At 44.2% G+C, this 25,121-nt stretch overlaps 1 protein-coding gene across 1 annotated transcript in view; it reads right to left on the bottom strand.

The window, feature by feature from the left end:
- Nucleotides 1-25,121, bottom strand: part of LOC126252507 (probable G-protein coupled receptor Mth-like 1) — a 220,118-nt gene that overhangs the window by 69,491 nt on the left and 125,506 nt on the right. Inside the window, exon 4 of the mRNA XM_049953437.1 lies at nucleotides 7,619-7,697. Within this exon, the coding sequence (XP_049809394.1) occupies nucleotides 7,619-7,697 (79 nt within the window). The remainder of the gene's footprint in view (nucleotides 1-7,618; nucleotides 7,698-25,121) is intronic.

The following is a 25,121-nucleotide window of genomic DNA, read 5'->3' as shown; positions in this document are numbered from 1 at the left end:
GCTTACCTACAGTGGCAGTTGCCGCACCACTCTGTCGCCCGCCTCTCCCTACCCTTGTGAATGAAATCGTACACAACAGTAGAAGCACATATTCTGAATCAACCCTGAGGCCACTTGTGAGGCTGTGTGGACCGACCCTGCAGTTTTCACACTGAGGAAACTCTATACCTCCACCCATTCCACCAAGCGGGTGTTACCAACAGGCATTCACGAAGGCTTACGTAAGCGCTACCAGTAACCTGCCATGCATCATAACTCCCCGGTGGAAACGTCTGATCAAGACCATCCAACCTCATATCGTGCGACGTAACAGGAATCTTATTCAGATTTTGCGCACCGTTATCGACAGTGTGCGCGTGCACGATAGACAACCAACATAAGCTTATAATTAATACGCATTTGATTACCTCTACGCGTGCAGCAACGTCAATTTGTAATGCTTTACAGTACGAACTGTGTCGTCCAATAGTTCGGCTTATCACGGCAGAAATTATATCCACTGCCTTGACTTTCATGGAATGACAAGTTGCGTATGTTTCTATCGGAATCAGCTTTTAGTGAACTAGTGGTAACAATCGAAAACTTACGTTTCAAACCGTCTAGTCTTATACAATGCTTTTATTGGATTTCTTTTTATCCAACTTTTCGGATATATATTTTATGTTGATAATTTAGACTGTCGTCGAGGTGTCACGCACTGGAGTTCTGCATTCGGATAATATACGGACAAATTCGTTCAAGCAATTGTGAAAATGCTATAAATTTTGTCATTATACAAGCTTTCCGATTACTGGGCCAGAGTCGACGGACGGCCAGTGAAGTGGCTGAGGCGCTGGATTCGTGTAGGGCGCACTGCTAATCTGCGTCCTGCCAGCCTGATTAAAGTCTCACGAGGTCGCTCGGTGACACTGTACAACAATACCAGAGTAGTAACTTTAACAGTTCCGTATTTCATTATGTGAACCATGACATTATTTTACAGAAATTACAATTCTATGGTACAAATGGAATAGCATATGAATGGTTTAAGCCATACCTACAGAACAGGAAGCAAAAAGTTTCCTTATATGGGTCAAGTGATTTAAATAAGTTTTTCACTTCATCTAACTGGGATGAAATTACATTAGGTAATCCACAGGGTTCAATCATGGGTCCCCTTCTCTTCTTGTTATATGTGAACGACCTCCCTTCCTATCTGAAACAGGAAGCTGAACTGGCACTGTTTGTTGATGATACAAACATCATTATTAAGGCAGCAACAGAAACTCCAATCGAAAATGATACATATAAGGTCCTTGGAAAAGTCATTAATTGGTTTTCTGCAAATGATTTGAAAAAACACAGTACATCCGATTTTCTGCTGCAATAAGTACAGTTTCTTCAATAAATATAACACATCAACAGAAGTCAGTAGACAGAGTAGAGCATACTAAGTTTTTGGGTGTACATATAGATGAGAATCTTAATTGAAAAATTCATATCTAGGATCTCCTAAAGCGACTAGGTTCAGCAACTTTTGTGATCAAAATAATTGCCAATTTTGAGGATACAGAAATTAGTAAGCTAACATACTTTGCATACTTTCACTCTCTGATGTCATATGGAATAATATTTTTGGGTAACTCAACATTTAGACAAAAAGTATTCACTGCTCAAAAGAAAGTGGTTAGAATAATGTGTGGGGTTCACAGTCGCACATCTTGTAGGCATCTTTTTAAAAGATTGGGAATTCTTACAACAGCCTCACAGTACATTTATCCACTAATGAAATTTGTTCTCTTCAACATGGACCAGTTTAAAAACAACAATGAAATTCAAGATTTTAACACCAGTAAAAAGAAAGACTTACACTATCCTTTACTGAACCTATCTTTGGCACATAAAGGGGTAAAATATACTGCTATAAAAATGTTCGACAAATCACCAGATGAAATAAAATGTCTGACAGACAGCAGTAATAGATTAAAAAATAAATTGAAATCATATCTCATTGACAACTCCTTCTATACCATAGATAAATTCTTGAATAGGAATAAATAAATCTATAAATATAGTATATGCATTTTATGCCATTTAAGGGAATGGGATAAATAATAGAAGTATTAAACTTTAACTCTGTTTTGTAATATATATATTCAAAAATCTTGTTTCATACGTCATTTCTTGTGTACTTGACACGTTCCACATCATAAGGCTACCGTACCGTGCGATTGATCAATTGAACACGCAACTAACTAACTAAGGTCGCTTCCTTCATCTGTCTTTCCAGTACTCTGTCTGTAACGACACCGACGTCGACGACATATTTAACTCGATTACTTTCCTTTTCCTTTCTTCTCTTCTTACGAGGGACTGAGCTGACCATACTTTTCCAAACCTGCGAACGTCCATGTTGTTTCAGTGTACCAGAAATACCACTCATGAAGTCAGTTTCAACACACATTACTATACGCGTCATTAATGTACAACACCTATCACCATCAGGCGGGGCGCCTGAACTATTAAGTCTCTGCAGCATTATTTTCAGAAACAGTCTGATTTAGTTTCACTTTAACGACTTGCAAATATTTTATTCAACTCGTACTCTACTACCGACTAGTTACGTATTTGTCCTATGGTGGACTGGTCTGGTGGTCAACTGGGTGCAATACCGTGTCACAGAGCCAATATACTGTGTTACGGTAAGTCCACTGGGAGAGCTATTATTTACATTTCCTCACTTATCTTGGACGTAGCCTTTAATATTAAACTTCAAATTTTACCGCACTGATGGTTAAAAGGAGTGTTTATGGACTGTCGTCGTACAATGAGTGACGATAATACACTGAAGGGAAAAAATCGCGACATCAAGGAGTTCTGCGACATAAACGAAATCTGGTAGGCGTATTTCTGCACTCCAAAGATGATGTCCATTTCAATTTCGCACCAGTCGCGAAGGAATGGTGCTAGTAGTGCCACAATGAATACGCAAATCAGGTTTGCTTTAAATACACATTGCAACGGTCGTGAACGTTAATTACCTTTGAGATTGGACATGATGACTTGATGTTCGTCAATCATCCTGTAGGGAAGCAGCCTACTCACGCTGTAATAAATTCACATCAGTCTTTCCATTGTGTGCCAGCCAGTCCGCTGTAACTAGCTATGACGTCATAAATGTTGCGCAGTACTTCAAAAATCAAATAAATAACCTGAAATGTTTCTAGCATGTCAGGAGTAATACTAAATTAATATGTGTTGAATATCAGTTCGATAACTTTAGCCATTTTCGAAATTTGGACGTTTTTCTGTAAAAATCATTGGCGCAACACTAAAGAGCTAGAGAATTAAAAATTTAAATGTAGATTCCTCTTTCATAATAATTTAATAAAAACAGTACTTTGGATTTCACAAATTAAAATTTTAGTGGAAATTCATGATTTTCTGGTTTTCCTCTTAAAACTTAAGGAAGCAAGATAGATTAAGTAGGCTAATAAATAAGGCTAGGATGTTTATATTTAAGTAGAATGGAGATCCGCTATCACCATAAGGATGTGAGAAGTTTCATTAGAATACCTATAAAACTATAGCGATAGCGTATCTCCAAAGGGCCAGTTCAGAGCTCGTCTACTGCGTGCAGTGTAATTAAATTAATTCTCTCGCCCAAAATATTTAACTTAGCCACGTCAAAATTTTATTATCAATACTTACTTGTGTGTTGAATGCACATTTAAATTGAGAGCTTCATGGGCCATCAGTAAAAGAAGCTATGATTTATTCGGTAACCTAAAGTGGTGCATTACTAGCCCAACGGCTAGTCGGGAGAGCCGATTTGATCAGGCGTTCCCTTAGCCGTCCGCACCGCGGCTTTATATATAAGAACGCTGCGGGAGGAAGCAAGGCCCCAGTTCTCTCCACACGCTGAACAGCACGCCATCTGTGTCGGGAGTCGCGTCGCGTCGCGTCGCGTCGGTATCATTGCTACAAATAGCCTTGGATGCCGTATTAAGTTACTCAGGATACGCGTAACCATGAAATCATTTTCGAGTGAAGTGTTAATTCTCGGATGACTTTAATTATCGATCTTCAGTTTGCGTATTGTCGTATTTTCACGTGCCGCCGCGGGACAAACATTCTACCATTATTTAGCGTGGCGTTTGATGAACCTAATCATCAAATTATGGCGAGCATTCATTTAAGTATTTAATTTGGACAGTACCTTCAGTTCAGCATCAGCGCATTAGACTCTGAACTGCTCTGTTAGTTAGATTGTGTGGATTCTTTTGTTTTCATCTGTGACTTTCAGAATACAGAACGTTTTTTTTTTTCACGACTGTTTTTGATTATAAATCCCAGACAATCTCCTAATTCCTCAGAGCTATAAGCTGCAGCTATAAGTGTGTTTCTCAGATGAAGTAGGCACTAGGAATTCTAATTACAGGCTTCACGTTTTGTTAATCACTTTCTGGTTGCCAATATTGTAGTGAGAGAGCCAGTGTTGAGAACGGCAAAAGACAGAATAAATAATAGGAACATTTTTAACAACAATAATTCCACCCGCCGCCCCACAAATGGTGCATCGGCCGGGAAATGCAGTGTTTTCAACATTCAAAACATTTTTGCAACAGTAAATAATAAATTCCACCCGCCGCCCCACAATCCCTTTAAGGCGACAAACGTCGTTATCAACACCTCACTCAGAACGAGGTCATGTGTTGGGGCGACGAGAATCTGGATATTTCTTCTGCAAATTGCAGGAAGACTTGACAGGAATGCAGATACTGTAGGTGATTGCTTACAGTGGTGGTCACGAAAATGTACGGTCGCAAGAAGACTGGGCTCCAGACTGCCACATGGCACTACCGACAGGGAAAGACCATACATAGCGCTCGGCGTATGGCTCCGACGCATCGTACTGCATCTGCAGCAGCAATCTGAGCAGCAGTTGGCACCACACTGACACAACCAACTGTTACAGATTGGTTCTTCAAGGACAGCTCCGAGCCGGATGCCCTGTGGCGTACATCCCACTGACTCCAAACCACCGCCGTTTGCGGTTTCAATGATGTCAAGCGAGAGCTCATTGGAGGGCCTGTGGTGGTAAGTTCCTATGGGTCTCTAGGCTTACACACTACTTAATCTAACTTAAACTAACTTACGCTAAGGACAACACACACACACCCGTGCCCGAGGATGGGCTCGAACCTCCGACGGGTAAGCCTCTTGAACCCTGGCAAGGCACCTCAGACCGCGCGGCACTGGAGGACAGGGTGGTTGTCTGTAGTGTTTTCTGATGAAAGCTAGTGTTGCCTTGGCCTCAGTGACGGGTCTGCAACCAACTTGTATGCGTACTAGACATACTAAACCTACACTTGGAGTTACGGTATGGGGTATGATTTCGTATCATAACAGAAGCAACCTCGTTGTTATCCCACGCACCCTGAATGCAAATTTGTACGTCAGTCTGAGGATTCGACTTGTTGTGCTGACATTCATGGAGAGCAATCGACGGAGTGTTTTCCAGCATGATGATTCTCGTCCACATACCGCTATTCTAACTCAACGTCGACATGTTGCCTCGGCCTGCTTGATCACCAGATTTGAATCCAATCGAGCACATATGGGACATCATCGGACGACAACTTCAGCATTATCCACAAACTGCATTAATCGTCCCAGTATTGACAGACCAAGTGCAATAGCCATGGAACGCGAACCCATTAACTGACATCCAGCACCACGTTTGCATGACTGAAGTCAACATTCTGGCGGTTACACCGGTTACTAATGCACCAGAATTTCATATTTGTAATGCCTTATCTTACACTTTCATTAACCTGTGATCTTGCAATGTTAATGACGTAAATATGTTACCTAGACTAACGCATTCCCGAATTTTCATTACTCTACATTAATTATTTTTTGATGTTGTGGTTTATTTCTCGTCAGTGTAATTTCCATTACTGTCTGGTGGTAACAGCTCCGACACCACTATTCTCGTTCCGACTAATTAAACTGTGAGAACAATGCACTCTGTTAAGTAGCGCTCGCCCAGCATTCGGCACGTTCACACTCTTCTACTGGACCATCAGGATGAGTAGCAAATATTTATCATTTAGTACATGCTCATACACTGCACCAGATCTCAGTGACGTTTTTGCATTAAATTAATGAACAACGACCGTTGAACCCGTAATCGTGAGATAAATTGTCTTCGCATTCCAAGTGCAAACGGCTTTAGAAGAATGATAAGATTACTGCTATTGTTTCCACATTGCGATTATAAAGTGTGTAACCGCGGAACTTGGAGATACTTGACAGGTGGGGGCAGGGGGAAATTACTATACATCGAAGTCGTATGTGACACCTATTTGCCAATACTGAGCATTGCTGTAATAAACACTGTCGGAAAATCGCATATTTTTACTGTATAAGTTAACGATATCATTTATCGTCGAATGAAATGAACCTCCTTTCTCTCAGAGGGTGAAACATCATCAATGGAAAGCTAGTTGGAGTATTATTTGATGGTTATTTCGAGAAGAGAAGGTGGCTATGATCGATCATGGAAATTATTAGAGACTAAAGCATTTCACATTATTTCTTTTTTTTTTTGCTACAATTTCTAAGGTAATTACGTGTCATAAGAAAAGAATGACTCATTTGTCGAAACCAGACTGTGATAAACGTATTTTCTGTATCTTCAAAGATTGCATTTAACACAGCAAAACGATCAGAAGCTGTAAAGGTGGTGAATGCGAAGCCACAGAGTAAGTGAAGGAGCGCTGCTCTTTTATCTGCTTCCTGTGAAATCATTCCCCTCTCGTTAGGAGCCTGTTGAGCTGTGCAAACTGAGGTGTGCAAGCAGCTCTTGTTTGCTGGATATAAATGTCATTAATACCTATATATTTGTGTAGATCCCGTCATTAAGCTAAGCCATCACCCTTTCTCCTTACCACTGATGCAATTTACGTTGTAATGTTCTGGGACACGGACTATCGGACACAATTGGCGCCATTCCGTCATTTATTATTCAATTAAGTACGCGAAACAGCTTCAGATACTGTATGCGATCATTTCTCTGCTGTATGCAATATTTTTCAGTCAGAATTATGCGGGTCTTATCCGTTTCCGTTTACGAACAGTGGTGGCTGCCAGCCTACTCAATGGCCTAATACCATACAGATGTACTTGTAAAAATATAAGAGTTGGACTACTATAAGGGAAACTGTTGTATGAAACCAGGGGACCTTTGTGTGGATATTACTAAACTTTGCAGCCCTCACGGAATGCCTCCATGTCGCGGCTGTTCTGTTGTACTAAGTTGCACCATTTGCCAATTGTTAAATTGCGCTACACCTTTGAGAAATCTTTAACTTTCTTTAACAGCGCCAGGCAGAAGTTCGAAAGGCATTGAGAAGAGAAATGGCTGTCGCCTTATTCACGAAATCACCCCGAATTTTGCTGGAAACAATTGCGGGAAATCAAAACTGCTATAGATGTAATTCAGAACCCCGCTCCTTACGAATAAGAGTTCAGTGTACCAGTCCTCCACCGTAAAAACGAACAATATTGATGTGGTCTGCTAGAAGCAGTGATGACGTTACATGCAGTTAGTTAACAGAGCTGGAATACTCACATCACCTTCCACGTGGTGTCCAGAGCGAGGATGGTGAGCCAGCAGAAGGCGGCGAGGAACGAGAACTGGATGAGGAACGCTGGAAAAAGGCAGACGCGGACCAATCAGTCACTCACCGCGGCATCATGAAGGGTGCTTTCAGTCATCCATTAATTATGCTTTCCAAGCGCATACAGCGGCAGAGTAAAACAATTACATTAAAAACTGAATCTGGTTATTATTCTGCTGGACACACTGTCGTCACCTGTGATCACTAACAGTGTTTAAAACTGAAATTTTCTTAGTGATTCGTAAATGTTGTTTAATAAAATATTGCTTAAATCCCCGAAAAAAAAAATATCGGATACGTCAAAGATACAGAGAGAGGAAGTTATACCTGTTATTGCTCGTAGTAAGTATTTCAAATATGCTAGTAGAATGAACACTGTACAGGATTATTTAATGAGGAATAAATCTCGAATCAGTTCGCTTCAGTTTTAAGTAAATTGATTGAGCCTTTTTCAGGAATAGATGATTTTTAATACATGCTAAGTTCATTTTACATTTATTTGTTTTAATAGGCTACCTATTTCACAGTTGCAATGAACACAAAAAATTGGTTCAAATGGCTCTGAGCACTATGGGACTTAACTTCTAAGGTCATCAGTCCCCTAGAACTTAGAACTACTTAAACCTAACTAACATAAGGACATCACACACAGCCAGGCCCGAGGCAGGATTCGAACCTGCGACCGTAGCGACCGCGCGGTTCCAGACTGTAGCGCCTTTAACCGCTTGGCCACCACGGCCGGCGCAATGAACACATCTGGTTGGAATCTACTGTTGTCCGTTGACCGTACTATTATTTGATTATTACAGAATGTGAAAGATGCCTGATCAAAATAAGTAATGAAATGTAATCATTTCTCTCTCTCTCTCTCTCTCTCTCTCTCTCTCTCTCTCTCTGTGTGTGTGTGTGTGTGTCTAAAGAAATTAAGAAGAATTGGGAAAGGTAGGTAGACTAGACTTTAAGGGTCTGTTGTCATTAGAGAAGGTATCTCTGTTTGGGAAAGGATGGTCGTGTTTTTTCATTCGGGAGTAAGTGTCTACCGATTTAGGGGAACCACCGAATACCTAAATCCGGATGGCCGGACAGGGATTTTAAGTACTACCCTGAGGTAAGGGAGGTAATTGAGAAAAAGGATCGCAATTAAACGCAGATGAATTTAGTTGCTGATCTCTACGGAAATACAAAAACGGAAACAAGACACATTGACTCAAACCTACAGCAAAGCCTCCGGTTTAAATAGTTCAGGAGGTGTACAGGTGTACTGATACAACATGAAGTGTCTTATCGTCATCGAAAGTACCGAGAACGGCGTCTGCTAACCAAAGGATTACCTTAGAGATGAGACGTGCACTAAAAAACCGACGCACTACTGAGGAATTATCCGAATGGGACGGAAACCGGCAATTGTGTTGTAAATCTACGGACAAATAAATAATTACGGTTTCAGAAAAAAACTTGATGATTTACTCAAGCGAAGAGCTTAACAAATTGAGAAAGTGATAATGCGCTGGTCCTCCTTGTGCAAGCAGTTATTCGGCTTAGCATGGATTGATAGAGTTATTAGATATCCTCCTGAGGGATATAGAGCCAAATTCTGTCCAATTGGCACACTAAATCGTCAAAATCCCGAGCTGGTTAGAGGGCCCTGCCCGTAATGCCCATTCGGGAGGACGACGGTTCAATCCCGTCTCCGGCCATCCTGATTTAGGTTTTCCGTGATTTCCCTAAATCCTTTCAGGCAAATGCCGGGATGGTTCCTTTCAAAGGGCACGGCCGATTTCCTTCCCCATCCTTCTCTAACCCGAGCTTGCGCTCCGTCTCTAATGACCTCGTTGTCGACGGGACGTTAAACACTAATCTCCTCCTCCTCTTCCTCCGTAATGCCCCAAACGTTCTTAGTTGGGATAAGATCCGGCGATCTTGCTGGCCAAGGTAGGATTTGGCAAGCAGAAACAACAGAAAATCTTGCCGTGTGCATGAGGACAGGTTGGTATCCCAGCGCTCCCCGCGGCTTCTCCAGACACGTGTTCGCTGGTCATCGATGCTCAGTTCGAAGCGGAACTCATCACTGAAGACAATTCTACTCCAGTCAATGAGATTCCAGGCCGAAGACGTATCTGGAGACACCCCAGACAGCGGTGCGATACCATCTCGTCGCTCGTCACACGGCCCGACAACCAGTAGTGGTAGCCTAGGGTGCCATTTCTTTTCACAACAGGACCCGTTCGGTTGTCATCCGCAGCGCCCTTACAGCACAGCGGGACATCGACGATACTCCACGCCCCGTTTTGTTGCCCTTCATTGCAAGCCGTCCACGGATACTGCCAGCCCACACACGGCAAGATTTCTACTGCTTGTCTTCATACTTGTAAAACTCTATCAATCAATGCCAAACCGAATAACTGCCTGCGCAGGGGCAGAAGTGGAGCAACGTGTTATTGAATTGCTCAGTTTGTGAATATCTTTCCCTTGAATCAATAATCCAATTTTTCTGGAACTGTAAGCATTTGTTTGTCTGTAGATGTACATCAAACAGGCGGGTTTCCATCCCATTCTGATAATTCTTTCATGGTGCATCTTTTTTGTCTTTGATAGTATATCAAAAGATGTAGGGCTGTGGTAAGACACTGGATTCGCATTCAGGAAGACGTGGATTCAAATCCCCGTTAGATCATCGGGAATTAGGTTTCCTGTAATTTTTCTAAAACGCTTTGGAGGGGGTAGTGCACTGCATGATAAAAATACAGGGTGCTATGTAAAAAAGATGCGCTGCTGTTCATACGTTCACAACGAACAAAGTGCAGGAAAGGCAATCGTGCTGACGATGTCCCTCTGGTAGCTAAACCGTATTTGCTTCACTAACTATTATGTTTCGCTGTTGGACAAAAAGTTATTATAGTTTGTCCCCGCGCGGGGTAGTCACGCGGTCTCAGGCGCCTTGTCACGATTCGCGCGGCTGCCCCGTCGGAGGGTCGAGTCCTCCCTCGGGCAGGGGTGTGTGTGTTGTCCTTAGCGTAAGTTAGTTTAAATTAAAGTAGTATGCAAGCATAGGGCCGGTGACCTCAGCAGTTTCGTCCCATAGTACCTTACCACAAATATTCAAATAGTTTGTCAAGATAAACAGGACACTCCATAGAATGAAAGATTACGCAGCAGGTTTTAAACGTTGAATGCTTGTGAGAATATCGTGTTATTCCTTGTGTAACAAGGGATTGTGCGTTATTCGTTTGCGATATTTCTACTTCCATTGGTCGGGATCCCACATTTGGCATTCGAGAGGACGACGGTTCAAACCACCTCCAGCCATCCAGATTTAGGTTTTCCGTGATTTCCCTAAATAACTTCAGGTAAACGCCGGGATGGTTCCTTTGAAAGCGCACCGCCGATTTCTTCCCCATCCCTGATAATCCGAGCTTGTGCTCCGTCTCTAATGACCTCGATGTCGATGGGGCATTAAACCCAGTCTTCCTTCCTTCCCACATCTGTTTTGTGGATACCGAATCAGTGGGTTCAGCAAGGACATACTCCTCGTCATGTCGGATCACAGCCGTCCTGCTCGACTGTCGTCCGAGAGGGTAGTCATTGTACGTTGTGTGAACCACCACGGATTGTCAGCACGCGACCACTGTCGCGTCTTCCCTTGACGCGGTAAGTGGCGCGTCGACGGTGTTGCGTCCAGCGACAGCACTGGTCGTATTTTCACGGTTGCGCCTACAGCTTCACGATGGACGCATCCGATTGTGAACGCCGTCTGACTGCATACGTCATCGTCACACAGGTGCAGCACCTGGCGTGACGGCATGGAATGCCGTTGGGTACACAATACGTTCACGCTGGTTCGCGTACCATCTTACTCTGGAAATCAGGCATCATATTTCTGACGTGTTAAGGCCGGTAGCTGTTATGTTTGAGGTCTCCCTGACAGGATAACGTAAAATCGCGTGTTGTCCATCACTCCTGACCTATTTTGATACAGAGTGTGGTGTACCATCACCACTGCAACCACTTGCTCTAGATGTACCACCCTATGACTTTTGGTCATACATTACCGAGAGAGTGGCACGAAACCACCCGCCAGCTACTACGATTGGCGTGCTCTGACAGATGAAGCAGAATGGAATGACCGTCCTCTACCTGTCTTCCAAGCTCAGCTCGACCCCGCCCGGCCAGGTTCGTCGCTGCTGCTGCCGTAGGTGGCAACTTTTATCTTTGATAAAGACGCGAGGGTGAATTCTTGTGCCTGACTGAATAGTTCAGAAGAGACAGGAAAACAATTTCAAGCGGTATTTCTGCTTGTGGACTGCCATGAAACAATTCCTAACATTATTTCAGTTACAGTGTTCACGAGATAATGGCAACTACATAGAATGAACAGTACAATACTGTAACGGGGAATCAAATAGTTCCCGTTTGGGAACGTTGCTACATCCTATATGCAACGTAGCTTGACTCAGATGCGGGTGTATAAGCACTGACATGTCGTCAAGGCATTAGTATGGCATTCGTCTTTTTCCGACGTGCGTGCGTGCAATCATGAGGAAACGAACTGTAGACACGTTGCGTCAAATCAGGACCAACGTACACTTATGCTTTTCTTGGCTGCCGAAAGACCAACATCAGTAGACATCCCTCACAGAATGAAGAAGGTGTATAGGGGCAGCACGTCTGTCGAAAACCACCTTTGTGGAGTGGCGCGGAAAGTTCATGATAACGCACCACTGCATGTCAGAAATCTGGCATCGCAATGGAAGGCGCTCCCTATAGTCCTGATCTCTCTCCATGCGATCATCACGCCTTCTGTCCCTTAAAAGAAGCCATGAAGGGTCGACGATTACCCTCGTATGAGGATGTGTAGCAGGCAGTCACGGACTTCTTCACGCAACAGGACACAGTGTCAAACCTGGTGCGTCGGTGGGCTGACCGCTTCAATGCACACAGCGATTCTGCCTGATGGTCCTACCGATTCTGGTCTGTACAGCCTTCCAAGGGAAACTTTTTGATCGCCTCCCGTATTTCTATTCGTCGTAATTATGGAAAAGCAATCTCTTGGAAAAATTAATATCTGTAGCCTACTCATATATTGTCCAGTCACGATTGTGACGATTTACCAAAAGTCTGAATAACCACTTTTCGCAGCGCGAGACGCGCAGAAAGAGTCAGTGAGATTCTGGAAGGTACTGACAGGGATGTGGAACCATGCCAACTGCAACACCGTGGCCAGCAGTGCTAGGTTTCGCGGTTGAGGACCGATCGATCGAGGTAGTCCCACAGATTATCGATTTGGTTAAATCCGTAGAGTTTGGTGTCCAGACGAGTACAGTAAACTCATTCTGGTGCTCTCCGCATCACACGCGTGCTGTCTGAGCTGTGTGACACGTTGCACTGTCCTGCTGGTAGATATCATCGGTCCGAGGATAAACAAACTGCATGTAAGGGTGGACATGGCCTCCAAGGACAGATGCAGACCTGTGTTGATCCGTTGTGCCTTCCAGAATGAAAAAATCCCCCAGGGAATGACACGAAAACATTTTCCAGATCATAACGCTCCCCCCTGGTTCCAGGGTTTTGCTTTCAGACGTTTCACGCCATATACGCCAACGGCTGCCTGTCCGATGGAGCATAAAACGCGATTCATCTGAAGAGGGCACCTGTCGGCACTCGGCGGATGTCCAGTTGCGGTAATGGCGTGCAAATTCTAGCCTTCGGTGGCGATAAACAGCAGTTCAGATGGTTCCAATGGCTCTGAGCACTATGTGACTTAACTTCTGAGGTCATCAGTCGCCTAGAACTTAGAACTAATGAAACCTAACTAACCTAAGGACATCACACACATCCATGCTCGAGGCAGGATTCGAACCTGCGACCGTAGCGGTCGCTCGGCTCCAGACTGTAGCGCCTAGAACCGCACGGCCACTCCGGCCGGCTTTAATGATTTCGTTTACCTGTGTACCTCTCGGACCGACATATGAAGTATCAAACAGGGAACTGTATTGTCTGAGAGACAGTGACGCGTGGTTTTGTAGCATTCTGTTTGTTTGTGATGTTACATGTGAGGGTAGAAAACGGCGCCATGAATTAGCGTACTCTTGTCGAACAGCATAGACGTGACCTCCATACGATAGATAGACACCACAAATAGTGTGATATTCGCATTAATTGACTGTTCATTCGGTTCTTGGTACAGTGATTTATACATTGTGAATGAAAAAATACGCAACACTAATGTAGTATTCTACTATATTCTACATCTTGTAGAATACTGTGCCAGTCTTTCACTTGCACCTTTGTCCCCCCAATGTGCGCAGGGTCGACGTGGTTACAACGGATTTGGCAAGATTAATTTATAGGGGTGGCCGGATGCCCTTCCTGCCGCCACCCCATAACCCCCAGGACGGAATCAGCGTACCCCAGCTGCCTGCATCTAGTATAAACCATGAAATAGTGCCGAAGTGTTGCAAATGTCTGCGTGTCGTGTAACTGAGGTGGGATGTTGGGACCAGCCCGGTATTCACCTAGCGGGATGTGGAAAAACTGCCTAAAAACCACATCCAGGCTGGCCACCACACCGGCCCACGTCGTTAATCCGCCGGGCGGATTCGATCCGGGGCCGGCGCGCCTACCCGGGTCAAGGAAGCAGCGCATTAGCGCTGTCGGCTAACCTGCCGGGTCTACTTGTAGAATACTGTGCCAATGTCATGTATTTATTCCATTCCTAGTGTGATATTCCTTAAGTTATAGAAAGTTGGTTTAGGATTGGGCTCTCAAGAATAGCAGGCTGTCCGGTGATATGCTATCACATTACCACAATTTTGTGACCTTTACCGGCGAGACTATTAAAGAAAGTGGAAAAATACCTTCAAGGTATTACGAAATTATTCAACTTTGTGTTTGCAATACTGAATAGTCGTAGAAAGATAGGAACTAAAGAAAAAAACTATCTACTAAACCACTCCATGAAGAATGTTGACTTCGTAGTGCATGGATACACTGAAGCGCCAAAGAAACGTGTATAAGCAACGCGTATTCAAATACAGACATGTGTAAACAGAATACGGCGCTGCGGTCGGCAACACCTATATAAGACAATAAGCGTCTGGCACAGTTGTTACATCGGTTACTGCTGCTAGAATGGCAGCTTATCAAGATTAAAGTGAGTTTGAAGGTGGTGTTATGGTCGGCGGTCGAGCGGTGGGACACAGCATCTCTGAGGCAGCGATGAAGTGGCGATTTTTCCCGTATGACCATTTCACGAGTGTACCGTGAATATTAGTAATTTGGTAAAACATGAAATCTCCGACATCGCCGCGGCTGGAAAAGATCCTGCAAGAACTGGACCAACGACGACTGAAGAGAATCGTTCAACGTGACAGAAGTGCAACCCTTCCGCAAATTGCTGCAGATTTCAATGCTGGGCCATCAACAAGGGACAGCGTGTGAACCATTCAACGAAACATCATCGATATGGGCTTTCGGAGCCGAAGGCCCACTCGTGTAGCCTTGATGACTGTACGACACAAAGCTTTACGCCTCTCCTGGGCCCATCAACACCGACAGTGGACTGTTTATAAATGGAAACATGTTGCCTGTTCAGACGAGTCTCGTTTCAGATTGTATCGAGCGAATATACGTGTACGGGTATGGAGACAGCCTCATGAATCCGTGGATACTGCATGTCAGCAGGGGGACTGTTCAAGCTTGTGGTGGCTCTGTAAGAGTATGGGGCGCGTGCATTTGGAGTGATATCGGACCCTTGAAACATCTAAATATGACTCTGACAGGTGACACGTACGTATGCATCTTGTCTGGTCACCTGCATCCATTCATTTCCATTGTGCATTCCGACGGACTTGGGCAATTCCTGCAGTACAATCCGACACTCCATACGTCCAGAATTGCTACAGAGTGGCTCCAGGAACACTCTTCTGTGTTCAAAACACTTCCGCTGGCCACCAGACTCCCCAGACATGAACATTCATTATAAAGCATATCTGGAGTGCCTTGCAACGTACTGCTCAGAAGAGATCTACACCCCCTCGTACTCTTACGGATTTATTGAGAGCCCTGCAGGATTCATGGTATCAATTCCCTCCAGTACCACTTCTGATAGTAGTTGAGTCCGTACCATGTCGTGTTGCGGCACTTCTGCGTGCTCGTGGGGGCGCTGCACGATATTAGGCAGATGCACCAGTTTCTTTGGCTTTTCAGTGTATAAAAGAAAGAAAAACTATATTACAATGTTACGAAAAGTGTGAAAACATTGGAATGAGACAAAGAGTATGGTGTTATTGCAATTCTGTTTTATCTTTAAGATCACGATATCTATTACTCACGTTTTACAACCGAGAACTCAGTTGCCGAAGGCAAGTAATAGGTATTATTATCTACCAGATAAGTGGAAAAGCGTGTTTTCAGGAAAACGATTAAACGCATTCCTTTGTGGCCCCAGCTGTCCCGAACACTATGCTGGACAGAAAAACTACAGACGTCGCGTTTTCGGTAAACACAGTGCGTGTCATTTCTGTATTGGTTTGTTTGAAAACATTAGGGCCGGCCGGTGTGGCCGAGTGGTTGTAGGCGCTTCAGACTGGAACTGCGCGACCGCTACGGTTGCAGGTTCGAATCCTGCCTCAAGCATGGATGTGTGTGATGTCCTTAGGTTAGTTAGGTTTAAGTAGTTCTAAGTTCTAGGGAGACTGATGACCTCAGATGTTAAGACCCATAGTGCTCAGAGCCATTTGATCCATTTGAAAACATCTGAAGCCCGGTATATGCGATCAAAGCGCACTGATGAGGGACGAGTGTAATAAGAAACGGTATTTCCTGTTTAGGGCACATTGTCTCCACGAGAAATCAAAATAGTTTTTTTTACGCAAAATCGTAAGCGGCACTACAATTTGTGGTGCGCAACTCACAGTTATCACCCCCGCACTGTTTTGGGGCCGTAGTGATCTTCATGGCTAGTATTGATGTCCACGTAGTCTGACAGCCTGCCGCTTATTATATTTTGGTATGGCACCGCTACACGGTGTTGACAGAAGTGGGTTGGATGTCCCTATACGATTACACGACATCTGTGCAGAACAACATGATGCTATCACGTTGCGGTAATACCGTTTGGCAGGGCACAGTACCATGGTCGTGAAGATTATCAAATGGTTCAAATGGCTCTGAGTACTATGGGACTTAACTTCTGAGGTCATCAGTCCCCGAGAACTTACAACTACTTAAACCTAACTAACCTAAGGACATCACACACATCCATGCCCGAGGCAGGATTCGAACTTGCGACCGTAGCGGTTGCGCGGCTCCAGACTGTAGCGCCTATAACCGCTTGGCCACTCTGGCCGGCTGAAGATTATCCATACAGTGGAATAACGTCTATTGAGATAACTCAGGTTTTTTTCGGCGTAACTGATTAATGGTGTGTTTTCGGGACGTTGATCCCATTTTTATGCAGAATACTGCGACGACAGACTCAGTCGCCTTTTGGGGTGGTGCGATCTGTGTTGGTATGCATATCCACTGCTTGGACTGGAACCAGACTGGAGCACTGATGTTAACGCCCGCTGTTTATAGCCCAAATCGACCCGCAGCGCTCACTACGGCCTATGAAGCTCGATTACTTTTCAGAGCCCACGCTCTTATGCCCTGAGACAAACATTCTGGTGGATGAGAAAGCCGATGACAATATACTGATCGATCCCAAGCCCTGTATAAATTCAAACCCACGTCCCACATCAGACATCTTTGCTTCAGTGGACTCATTATGATGGCCCAGAAACTGGGCATTTTCTGTGACAGATGATTCGCTTGGCTGTACGTGTGGAGGTGTCTTATAGTTGTGAATTGAGACAGAGAAGACTAAACATTATTGAACTTTCTTATAGGGGTAACGCGATACTGTATTCGTGGACAGCAAAGGATTGATTTGGTCCATTAACTTCAGCTATCCTACATCCAATACCTGTGCTGTGTTTATAAACGTCCGGCATTGGCTGGCTATAGTTACTGGTGTATTATAAGTGCACAAATTTTCTGTATGAATATTTAAAGCCGACGGGCGTGGTGGTACCGAATAATTGACAGTATGTGATGTTATTCTGTGCCACTTAATGTTGTTCTCATCTCGCCATAATCTTTCTGAATTTCACACTATTGCCTAAATTTGTGGTCTTATAGGGCAGATGCTATTGCGATTGTGGGAAGGGGTTTGTGAGTCAGAAAACTTGTGTTGTTTGTTGGTCTAAGGACACAGTTATTTACAAAGGGTTGGTGCTGGCACTCGATGAGTTTGATTCAACACCGTATGTTATGCTATAAATGTATGCACGGGTATACCTAAAAGTACAACAGTGTGCGAGTGTTTAACTGATTACTATGATGAGTGCAATCGAAAATGAGGAAATCCTTGTTAATGATTTCATAGTAATTATCGTATAACTTGGGCTATCGGTTGTACACCTTTTGCTTTTCAAGTGTTAATTATTGTTTTTTTTCAGATTGTGCAAAGAAATGTCTAACTTATGATGTGTTGGATGGACACTGGAGGCACAGTAAATGTTTGGCTTTGAAATGAGCCAATGTCAGTTGGCACTGACTGGAGAGCCACGGCTGTTAGTAATACTCGGCCCACAGCCGGCTGCGCCACTTTGTTGTGTTGCCCGAATTTCGCTCATAAGGAAACTGCCTTACATGGGTGGGAGCCTTGCATTTGCTTTAAACCGTTGTCATTGCATTTGATTGTGCCATACGTTTTGAATGTTTACTTCCTTTCAAAGTGTGTAAATGATCTCTTAAAATTTTATCGTTTGATACGTTTCGATTACACTTCAAGGTTGTTTTAATAATTACCCTATGATTTGAAAACGAAAATGTTGTCTTTACCAGCGTGTAGCAAGAAATTAGAAATTTTTCGCGGATTTAGTGCCAAGCTAATTTGTTATTGTGAATGTTTTCTAATTTTATGGTTTTAAATTCGCCCGATTGGAAGTGATCGTACCTGTGAAAGATTTTAATTTCACGCTTTTTAAATTCGTCCGCTAGGATGTAAAAATTTAGAAAAATGTAATTAATGTTGAGTTTTTATAAATGTTTGAAAGTGCTGCCTGTTGACTCCAAGTCATCTCTCTACTTCCCATTTGGTGTACACAGACACTGCAAATACTATTTTTATCTTAGTGACAGGAGTGAAACAGACTGGACACCATGTTCCTCTAACGAGTACCTTTCCGACTATTGGACAAGCATAAGGCAGATAAGTTTTCCTTTTTCTTAATCGGTCTCAGTCTCTCTCTCATGAAATAGGACGAGACCGATATTATAGTACAAACATCCAGTTTGAGACAGTATAAGTGACAAAATAACGTTGTCGAAAACCCAACAGATCGTTTAATGCGTATAGCAAATTGGCCACTCAAGTGCTTTTGTGATTGTATTTTGGAAAGCGTTGTGGCCGAACATTGTTGCAGCAAGAATTACAATGCTGAGCAAATTAATAACCTCCCATAAAAAGCACTTACGTGCTCTCTAGGGGAAAAGTAGACTGCATTTATCCTGTAACAGTTTCAGTGCCAAATCACAAACCGAAAGATGACAGTCAATGACCTTCTGTGGGAGTGACATCAAGTTTAGAAGACCCAAGGTGAAAGGACAGAATACTGTTACGCATACGTCACACACACACACACACACACACACACACACACACACACACACACACACACCGACAGCATCCATAACATGAGCTATCCAGCTGTGACCACCAGAAACACAGACACAGCTTTTAGAGTAGAGATGCTACACCCACGACAGATGGTTCAATTTATGCAAGTGTGACATTACTGTCGTATTACTAAGTGATACTGTTTCGTTTTCTGCCAATGTTTCATGGCTATTTTAATGATGGTACTAGACATTCGAGCTTGGGAGGGCTGCTTTGCATTTTCCACGCAGGGGAGGTGAACGTAGGGTGTTGTCTCTCAGGATCTTGTGGGCAGAAGACCGTCAGTGTGTCTCATTATGAGAGGCGAGCCTCCTCAGGAGACTGGCAGTTTTCGTGGAAGTGAGATTGTGGCCTGCTTTGTGCTTTTGTAGGTCGAGCCGGTGCCTGGCCTATCTGAGGTCAGCGAGCCCTGTACTGCCACTGCCATCCCCTGAGAATAATTGAGTGCGACAGTTTTGGCTTTTCTGCATGAACATCAAAGGTCGACCCGCCGTGGCGCTGGCCGGCTAGTATGGGAAAGATCGTAGCTTTAGCTCCGAAATTCTGGCCATCCAATCGAGCTGAGTTGCTCTACCACCATGGTTGTCACGAAGAAGCCAATCAACCGAGAAGACACAACTACAACCAGGTACCAATCGCTTGTTTGTTAACCTGCATTATGAATGCTGGGAGTTTGAAGCTTCTTTTGTGCTCCCCTGTTTTTCTTGAAATAAAATATATTGTCAGCCCTCACAACGGCAACAACATCGAGTTCTCCTCCTCCCCCCTCCCCCCTCCCCATGTAGAGCTTCCCGAAAGAGTTGAGGATGGATCACTTAAGTTTCGTGCTCAGTCGTCTCCTGGCATAGTCCGGTGCTGATTTTTATAGAACCTAAATTTCACTGTATGTGTTAGCACAATCCATACACTGACGTGCTCAGACTAATAAGCAAGATCATTTTATAGGTACGTCATAGCATAAGGTAAGTCAGTAGTTAACTGCCTAAGCAAACTGCATAAAACTCCCACAAGGTTTGGCGTCCTCCACCCATTAAGATATCGTCATCTACGTCATCCACAAAAGCTGGAAAACGCTGGGGAAGCGCGTTTCACGAAATAACAGCCTGGGCTCTAAGAAACAAGTAAATACGAGGGTCACTGCAAAAGAAATGCACACTATTTTTTTAAAATCCATCTTTTATTCTATATGTTTGAAAGTTTTACAGTGTGTAGATACATCCTTTAGGAACAATATTTTCATTTCTCCACATAATTTCCATCCCTCTCAACTGCCTTACGCCATCTTGGAACCAGTGTCTGTATACCCGCACGGTAAAATTCTGGACCAACCTGTTGGAGCCACTGTTTGGCAGCGTACACAAGGGATTCATCATCTTTAAACCTTGTTCCACAAAGAGAGTCTTTCAGTTTCCCAAAGAGATGATAGTCATATGGAGCCAGGTCAGGACAGTAAGGAGGATGTTTCAGTGTTGTCAATCTGAGCTTTGTGATCGCTTCCATGGTTTTTTGACTGACATGTGGCCGTGCATTGTCGTGCAACAGCAAAACATCCTGCTTTTCTCGATGTGGTCGAACACGACTCAGTCGACTTTGAAGTTTCTTCAGTGTCGTCACATATGCATCAGAATTTATGGTGGTTCCACTTGGCATGATGTTCACAAGCAAGAGTCCTTCGGAATCGAAAAACACTGTAGCCATAACTTTTCCAGCAGAAGGTGTGGTTTGGAATTTTTTTTCGTGGGTGAATTTGCATGATGCCATTTCAATGATTGCTTCTTCGTCTATGGTGAAAAATAATGGAGCCATGTTTCATCACCTGTCACAATTCTTCCAAGAAATTCATCTCCACCATTCTCGTACTGTTCTAAAAGTTCGCTGCATGCCGTTTTTCTTGTTTCTTTGTGAGCCACTCTCAGTATTCTGCACACACTTCCTCCCTTATCCCAACGTAGCGTGACAATTCGTTCACTGTGATGCGTCTGTCAGCAGTTACCAATTCGTTAACTCTCTGCACATTGTCTGTAGTATGTGCAGTACGAGGCCTGCCGCTGCGAGAACAATCCTCAATACTGTCATGCCCGCTTTCATCACGTAACCTGCTTGTCCACCGACTAACTGTACTGCGATCGACAGCAGCATCTCCATACACCTTTTTCAAACTCTTGTGGATGTTTCCCACTGTCTCGTTTTCACGGCGCAGGAATTCTATGACAGCACGTTGCTTCTTACGAACGTCAAGTGTAGCAACCATCTTGAGGACATGCTGTGACGGCGCCACTCACGGGAACAGGCTGAACTAAGTTTGAAAACAAGCGGGAAGGATGTATCTACACATTGTAAAACTTTTACACATGCAGAATGAAGACTGTATTTTTACAAAAATAGTGTACATTCTTTTGGAGCGACCCTCGTATCAAAGGCGCAGCAGGCGCTGGACGTCAAACTGTGGCATATCTAGGAATGGGACGCCAGCAGTACACCACAAGGTGGGTGGAATCCAGGCAAGTAGTACGCGTAATAATATAGCTCGTAGCATCCGAAGACGTCTAAATGTTGTTCAGAGAAATGAAGTCAACCCTCGGCTGTACACCTGAAAACACAATAATATGGTATTATTGGGAACGTGATCGAAGATCGCGCTCTATGAAGCTAGCAGACTGATGGATAAAACACGTATGGGAAGTACGAAACTTCCTACAACTGAGTTACGTACGTGTTGGTTCTCTGCTTTCGATACACCCAGCGCGGTACCCCACAGCGGCAGACTGCTGGGAGTCCGCCACGGCGGGCGTGGCGCCCCAGCGCCTTTGTCGCGGTGCTGAATGCTATTTGTGGAGCAGCAGGCACGTTTCCGCTGATGGACTGGTGGAGTTTTTAAAGCTCGGAGCAGGCCACGCAGCAGCTAACATGTCCGCGACCCACCAGCTTCTTTCCGAACTCCGAGAGGAAAAACAGAAATTTCTACTAATCACTCACGCAAGTGAATCAATAAACCTCATACAATACTGATAATTATACCTCCATCTACTGTGTTCGGACAACCTTAAAACTAAGGTACAAGAAAAACTACATTAGATGAAAGTATTCTACCGTATGATCCGGTATTGATTGGAAACTGGCAATATTGGATCAGCAGACTTGCATGTAACCTATTCTGATGGATAAATGTTTCTTGCGTCATGAAGCTCGCAGACAGCAAGCGTTCATTCGATTAGTCGCGTGCGTTAACTAGTATCACACTTACGATGCATGGACTCTATACGTAAAATTGGATTTTTCGTCCGTTCAGTTTTCGCTTTTGTATCAAAGATGATAATGTCTATTCTCTGGTGGTGTCGCTGCTGTATTTGACTAGAAAATCTATGAGATACTTTTTTATCTCCAAGTCAATGGGAAATGAACATTAGTTCTACGCGACGTTGGAAGATTCAGTAGCGGAGATATTACGAAAGCACAAAATGGGGAAAATAACTTATAGCGTTCAGTAAGCAATGCAACATTTTTTTCTGGAAGGAGATTGGTTTTATTCCAGATTCTAATACACCATATTATTTCCCATCCTTTTGGCTCTAAAACCCTATTTTTGAGCAAAATCTCCGTTCAATGCGACGGCCTTACCCCACCCTACTAAGAGAGCCTGTACGCCTATATGGTACCCCTCTAGTGGTAAACGTCGAAGCCAATGTCTTGCTGCATCAGTAACATCCCCATCATCTACGTCCTCCTTCCGGCACAGTGCTTCTTTCACAGTGGCAAAGAGGTGGAAGTCGGGAGGTGCGAGATCCAAGCTGTATGGTGGATGAGGAAGAGCACACACCATTGAGTACCGCAACTGATGTACGAGTGTCAGCAATACCAACAGACGTCCAGTTAAGGAGCGAGGTGGGTATTTGTGATTCGTCGATCACCTCGAATGAGAATGTCCGCACGTTACAACACTGCAGGAGTCGCAGCTGTTTGCTGTCGGCCGGCACGCTGAAGGTCCCATAAATTTGCGTTACCTTCTGGCGATATGGTTAACGACTCACTGTGCTTTTGTTCCCTGCCGGGTCTCCGCAGACCTTCTGCAATCGTCTCTGAATATCTGCGATGCTCTGATTTTCCGACAAAAAACAAAAAAAAACCCTCAGTGACAGCTCTCTGATTGGAACTCACCTCCATCACAGACGCCGTTTTGAAGCGTACGTTCAGCGCCGCCATCTATCGGAACATTTTGAAGTTGCAGGGGTGATGTCTTACAACAAATTTCGCATTTTTTCAACTGAAATTGGCCGGAAAAAGTGGCATTCTTTATTGAACGCCCCTCGTACTTGCCGATAAGATAAGGTGTAACTGAAGCCCCGTGCATTGTCTTAAATCTAACGAATCTGCAACGCACAGGGAATTCTACTAGTCAAGAGATTCTACGTTAAAGTATATCAGTGCTTACATCCGCAGTGTTTCGCAACGCCAAACGCTAATGTCGTTCGACTTTAGTATCCTTTTGTCACAACTGCTATCCAGGGAGAGATACGTCCGCCGGCAGTGACGAAGATACAGTCACAGCACTGGATCGATAGATCGCTTTACAAAAGTCCTTACGGTCGCTGCAAGTACCCATCCCATTAGCAGCCCGCTGAAGTGATATGGAATGAGCCACACACAAACACACACGAGAACATTGCGACCACCACCCACAGGCGAGACTGAATTGCCTTCTGGTGGCGTTTCTGGCACGTCAGTGGTAAGAACAGTATGTATATAAGTGAAGCAAAGACCAGCGGAGAATCATTCTAGCGACCATACGGGGCTTCGACAAAGGGAACATTGTTATGGTCAGGCGCCTGCGAATGAGTAGCTCGGAGATAGCGAAGCTGGTCGGCACTTCGCTTCGAGAGCATCTCCGGAAAGCTGTTGTGGACTATGTAACCACGACTAGGTCACGAAGTGTTTCCGTCCACGCCTAACTGCAGAACGATTTGTCGAAGCTTGTCCAGTATGTAAAACGGGATAGACGGAGATGTGTGATAGATCTGACAACAGAGTCCAATGCTCGTGCAAGCAGAAGTGTTTCGGAGCACATCGATCTGCGTACATTGTTGAAAACGGGGGTCCACATCGGACGATCCCTTCGTGTTCGCATGTTGACCAAACGAAAACTGCAATTTCCACTGCAGTGGGCCATGGATCAATGGAAACGAGTCGCCTGTTGGAATGAATCAGGTTTCTTGTCCCATCACGTCGATGTTGGAGTATGGAACCATGCGAACAGCTGATAACGCTCACCGCGTCATGGACACAGATCGAATGGGGCAGTATCACTCCATGGGGGGTATTCTCCTCTGCTTCTGTGGAACCTGTCAGAGTAATCGAAGGCAACATGACGGTTGTGGACTACGTGAACATTGTTGCGGTCCACCTGATCACTTCATTCTCCAACGGCGATGGCACTTCCAAGAGGGTAACGGTCCTTGTCGTAGGGCCAGAATCGTGCTACAGTGGTTTGATAAGCATGACACTGAAGTCAAGTTAACCCTCTAAGGACAAGCTACGCAAATTTGTAACGCTTACAGTACATTGCTGTATCAGAATATCTAGTAGGATTTTCTCGGAGTCGCCTTGCGTAGAATTCGTAACGCTTCAGACTAAGAGTATGGGATGCTGCACCATGAGAACTTCTTCAATTACTTGAGCAGTTGGGGGTTGCGTGGACGCGTGCGTTTCAGCTGTTGATGTTTATTATTACTCATCTT

This window comes from Schistocerca nitens, chromosome 1 (genome assembly GCF_023898315.1).
Source record: "Schistocerca nitens isolate TAMUIC-IGC-003100 chromosome 1, iqSchNite1.1, whole genome shotgun sequence".
NCBI classification, from domain to species: Eukaryota; Metazoa; Arthropoda; class Insecta; order Orthoptera; family Acrididae; genus Schistocerca; species Schistocerca nitens.
Note: the sequence above shows the minus strand (reverse complement) of the source record. Positions and strands in the feature narration are given on the sequence as shown.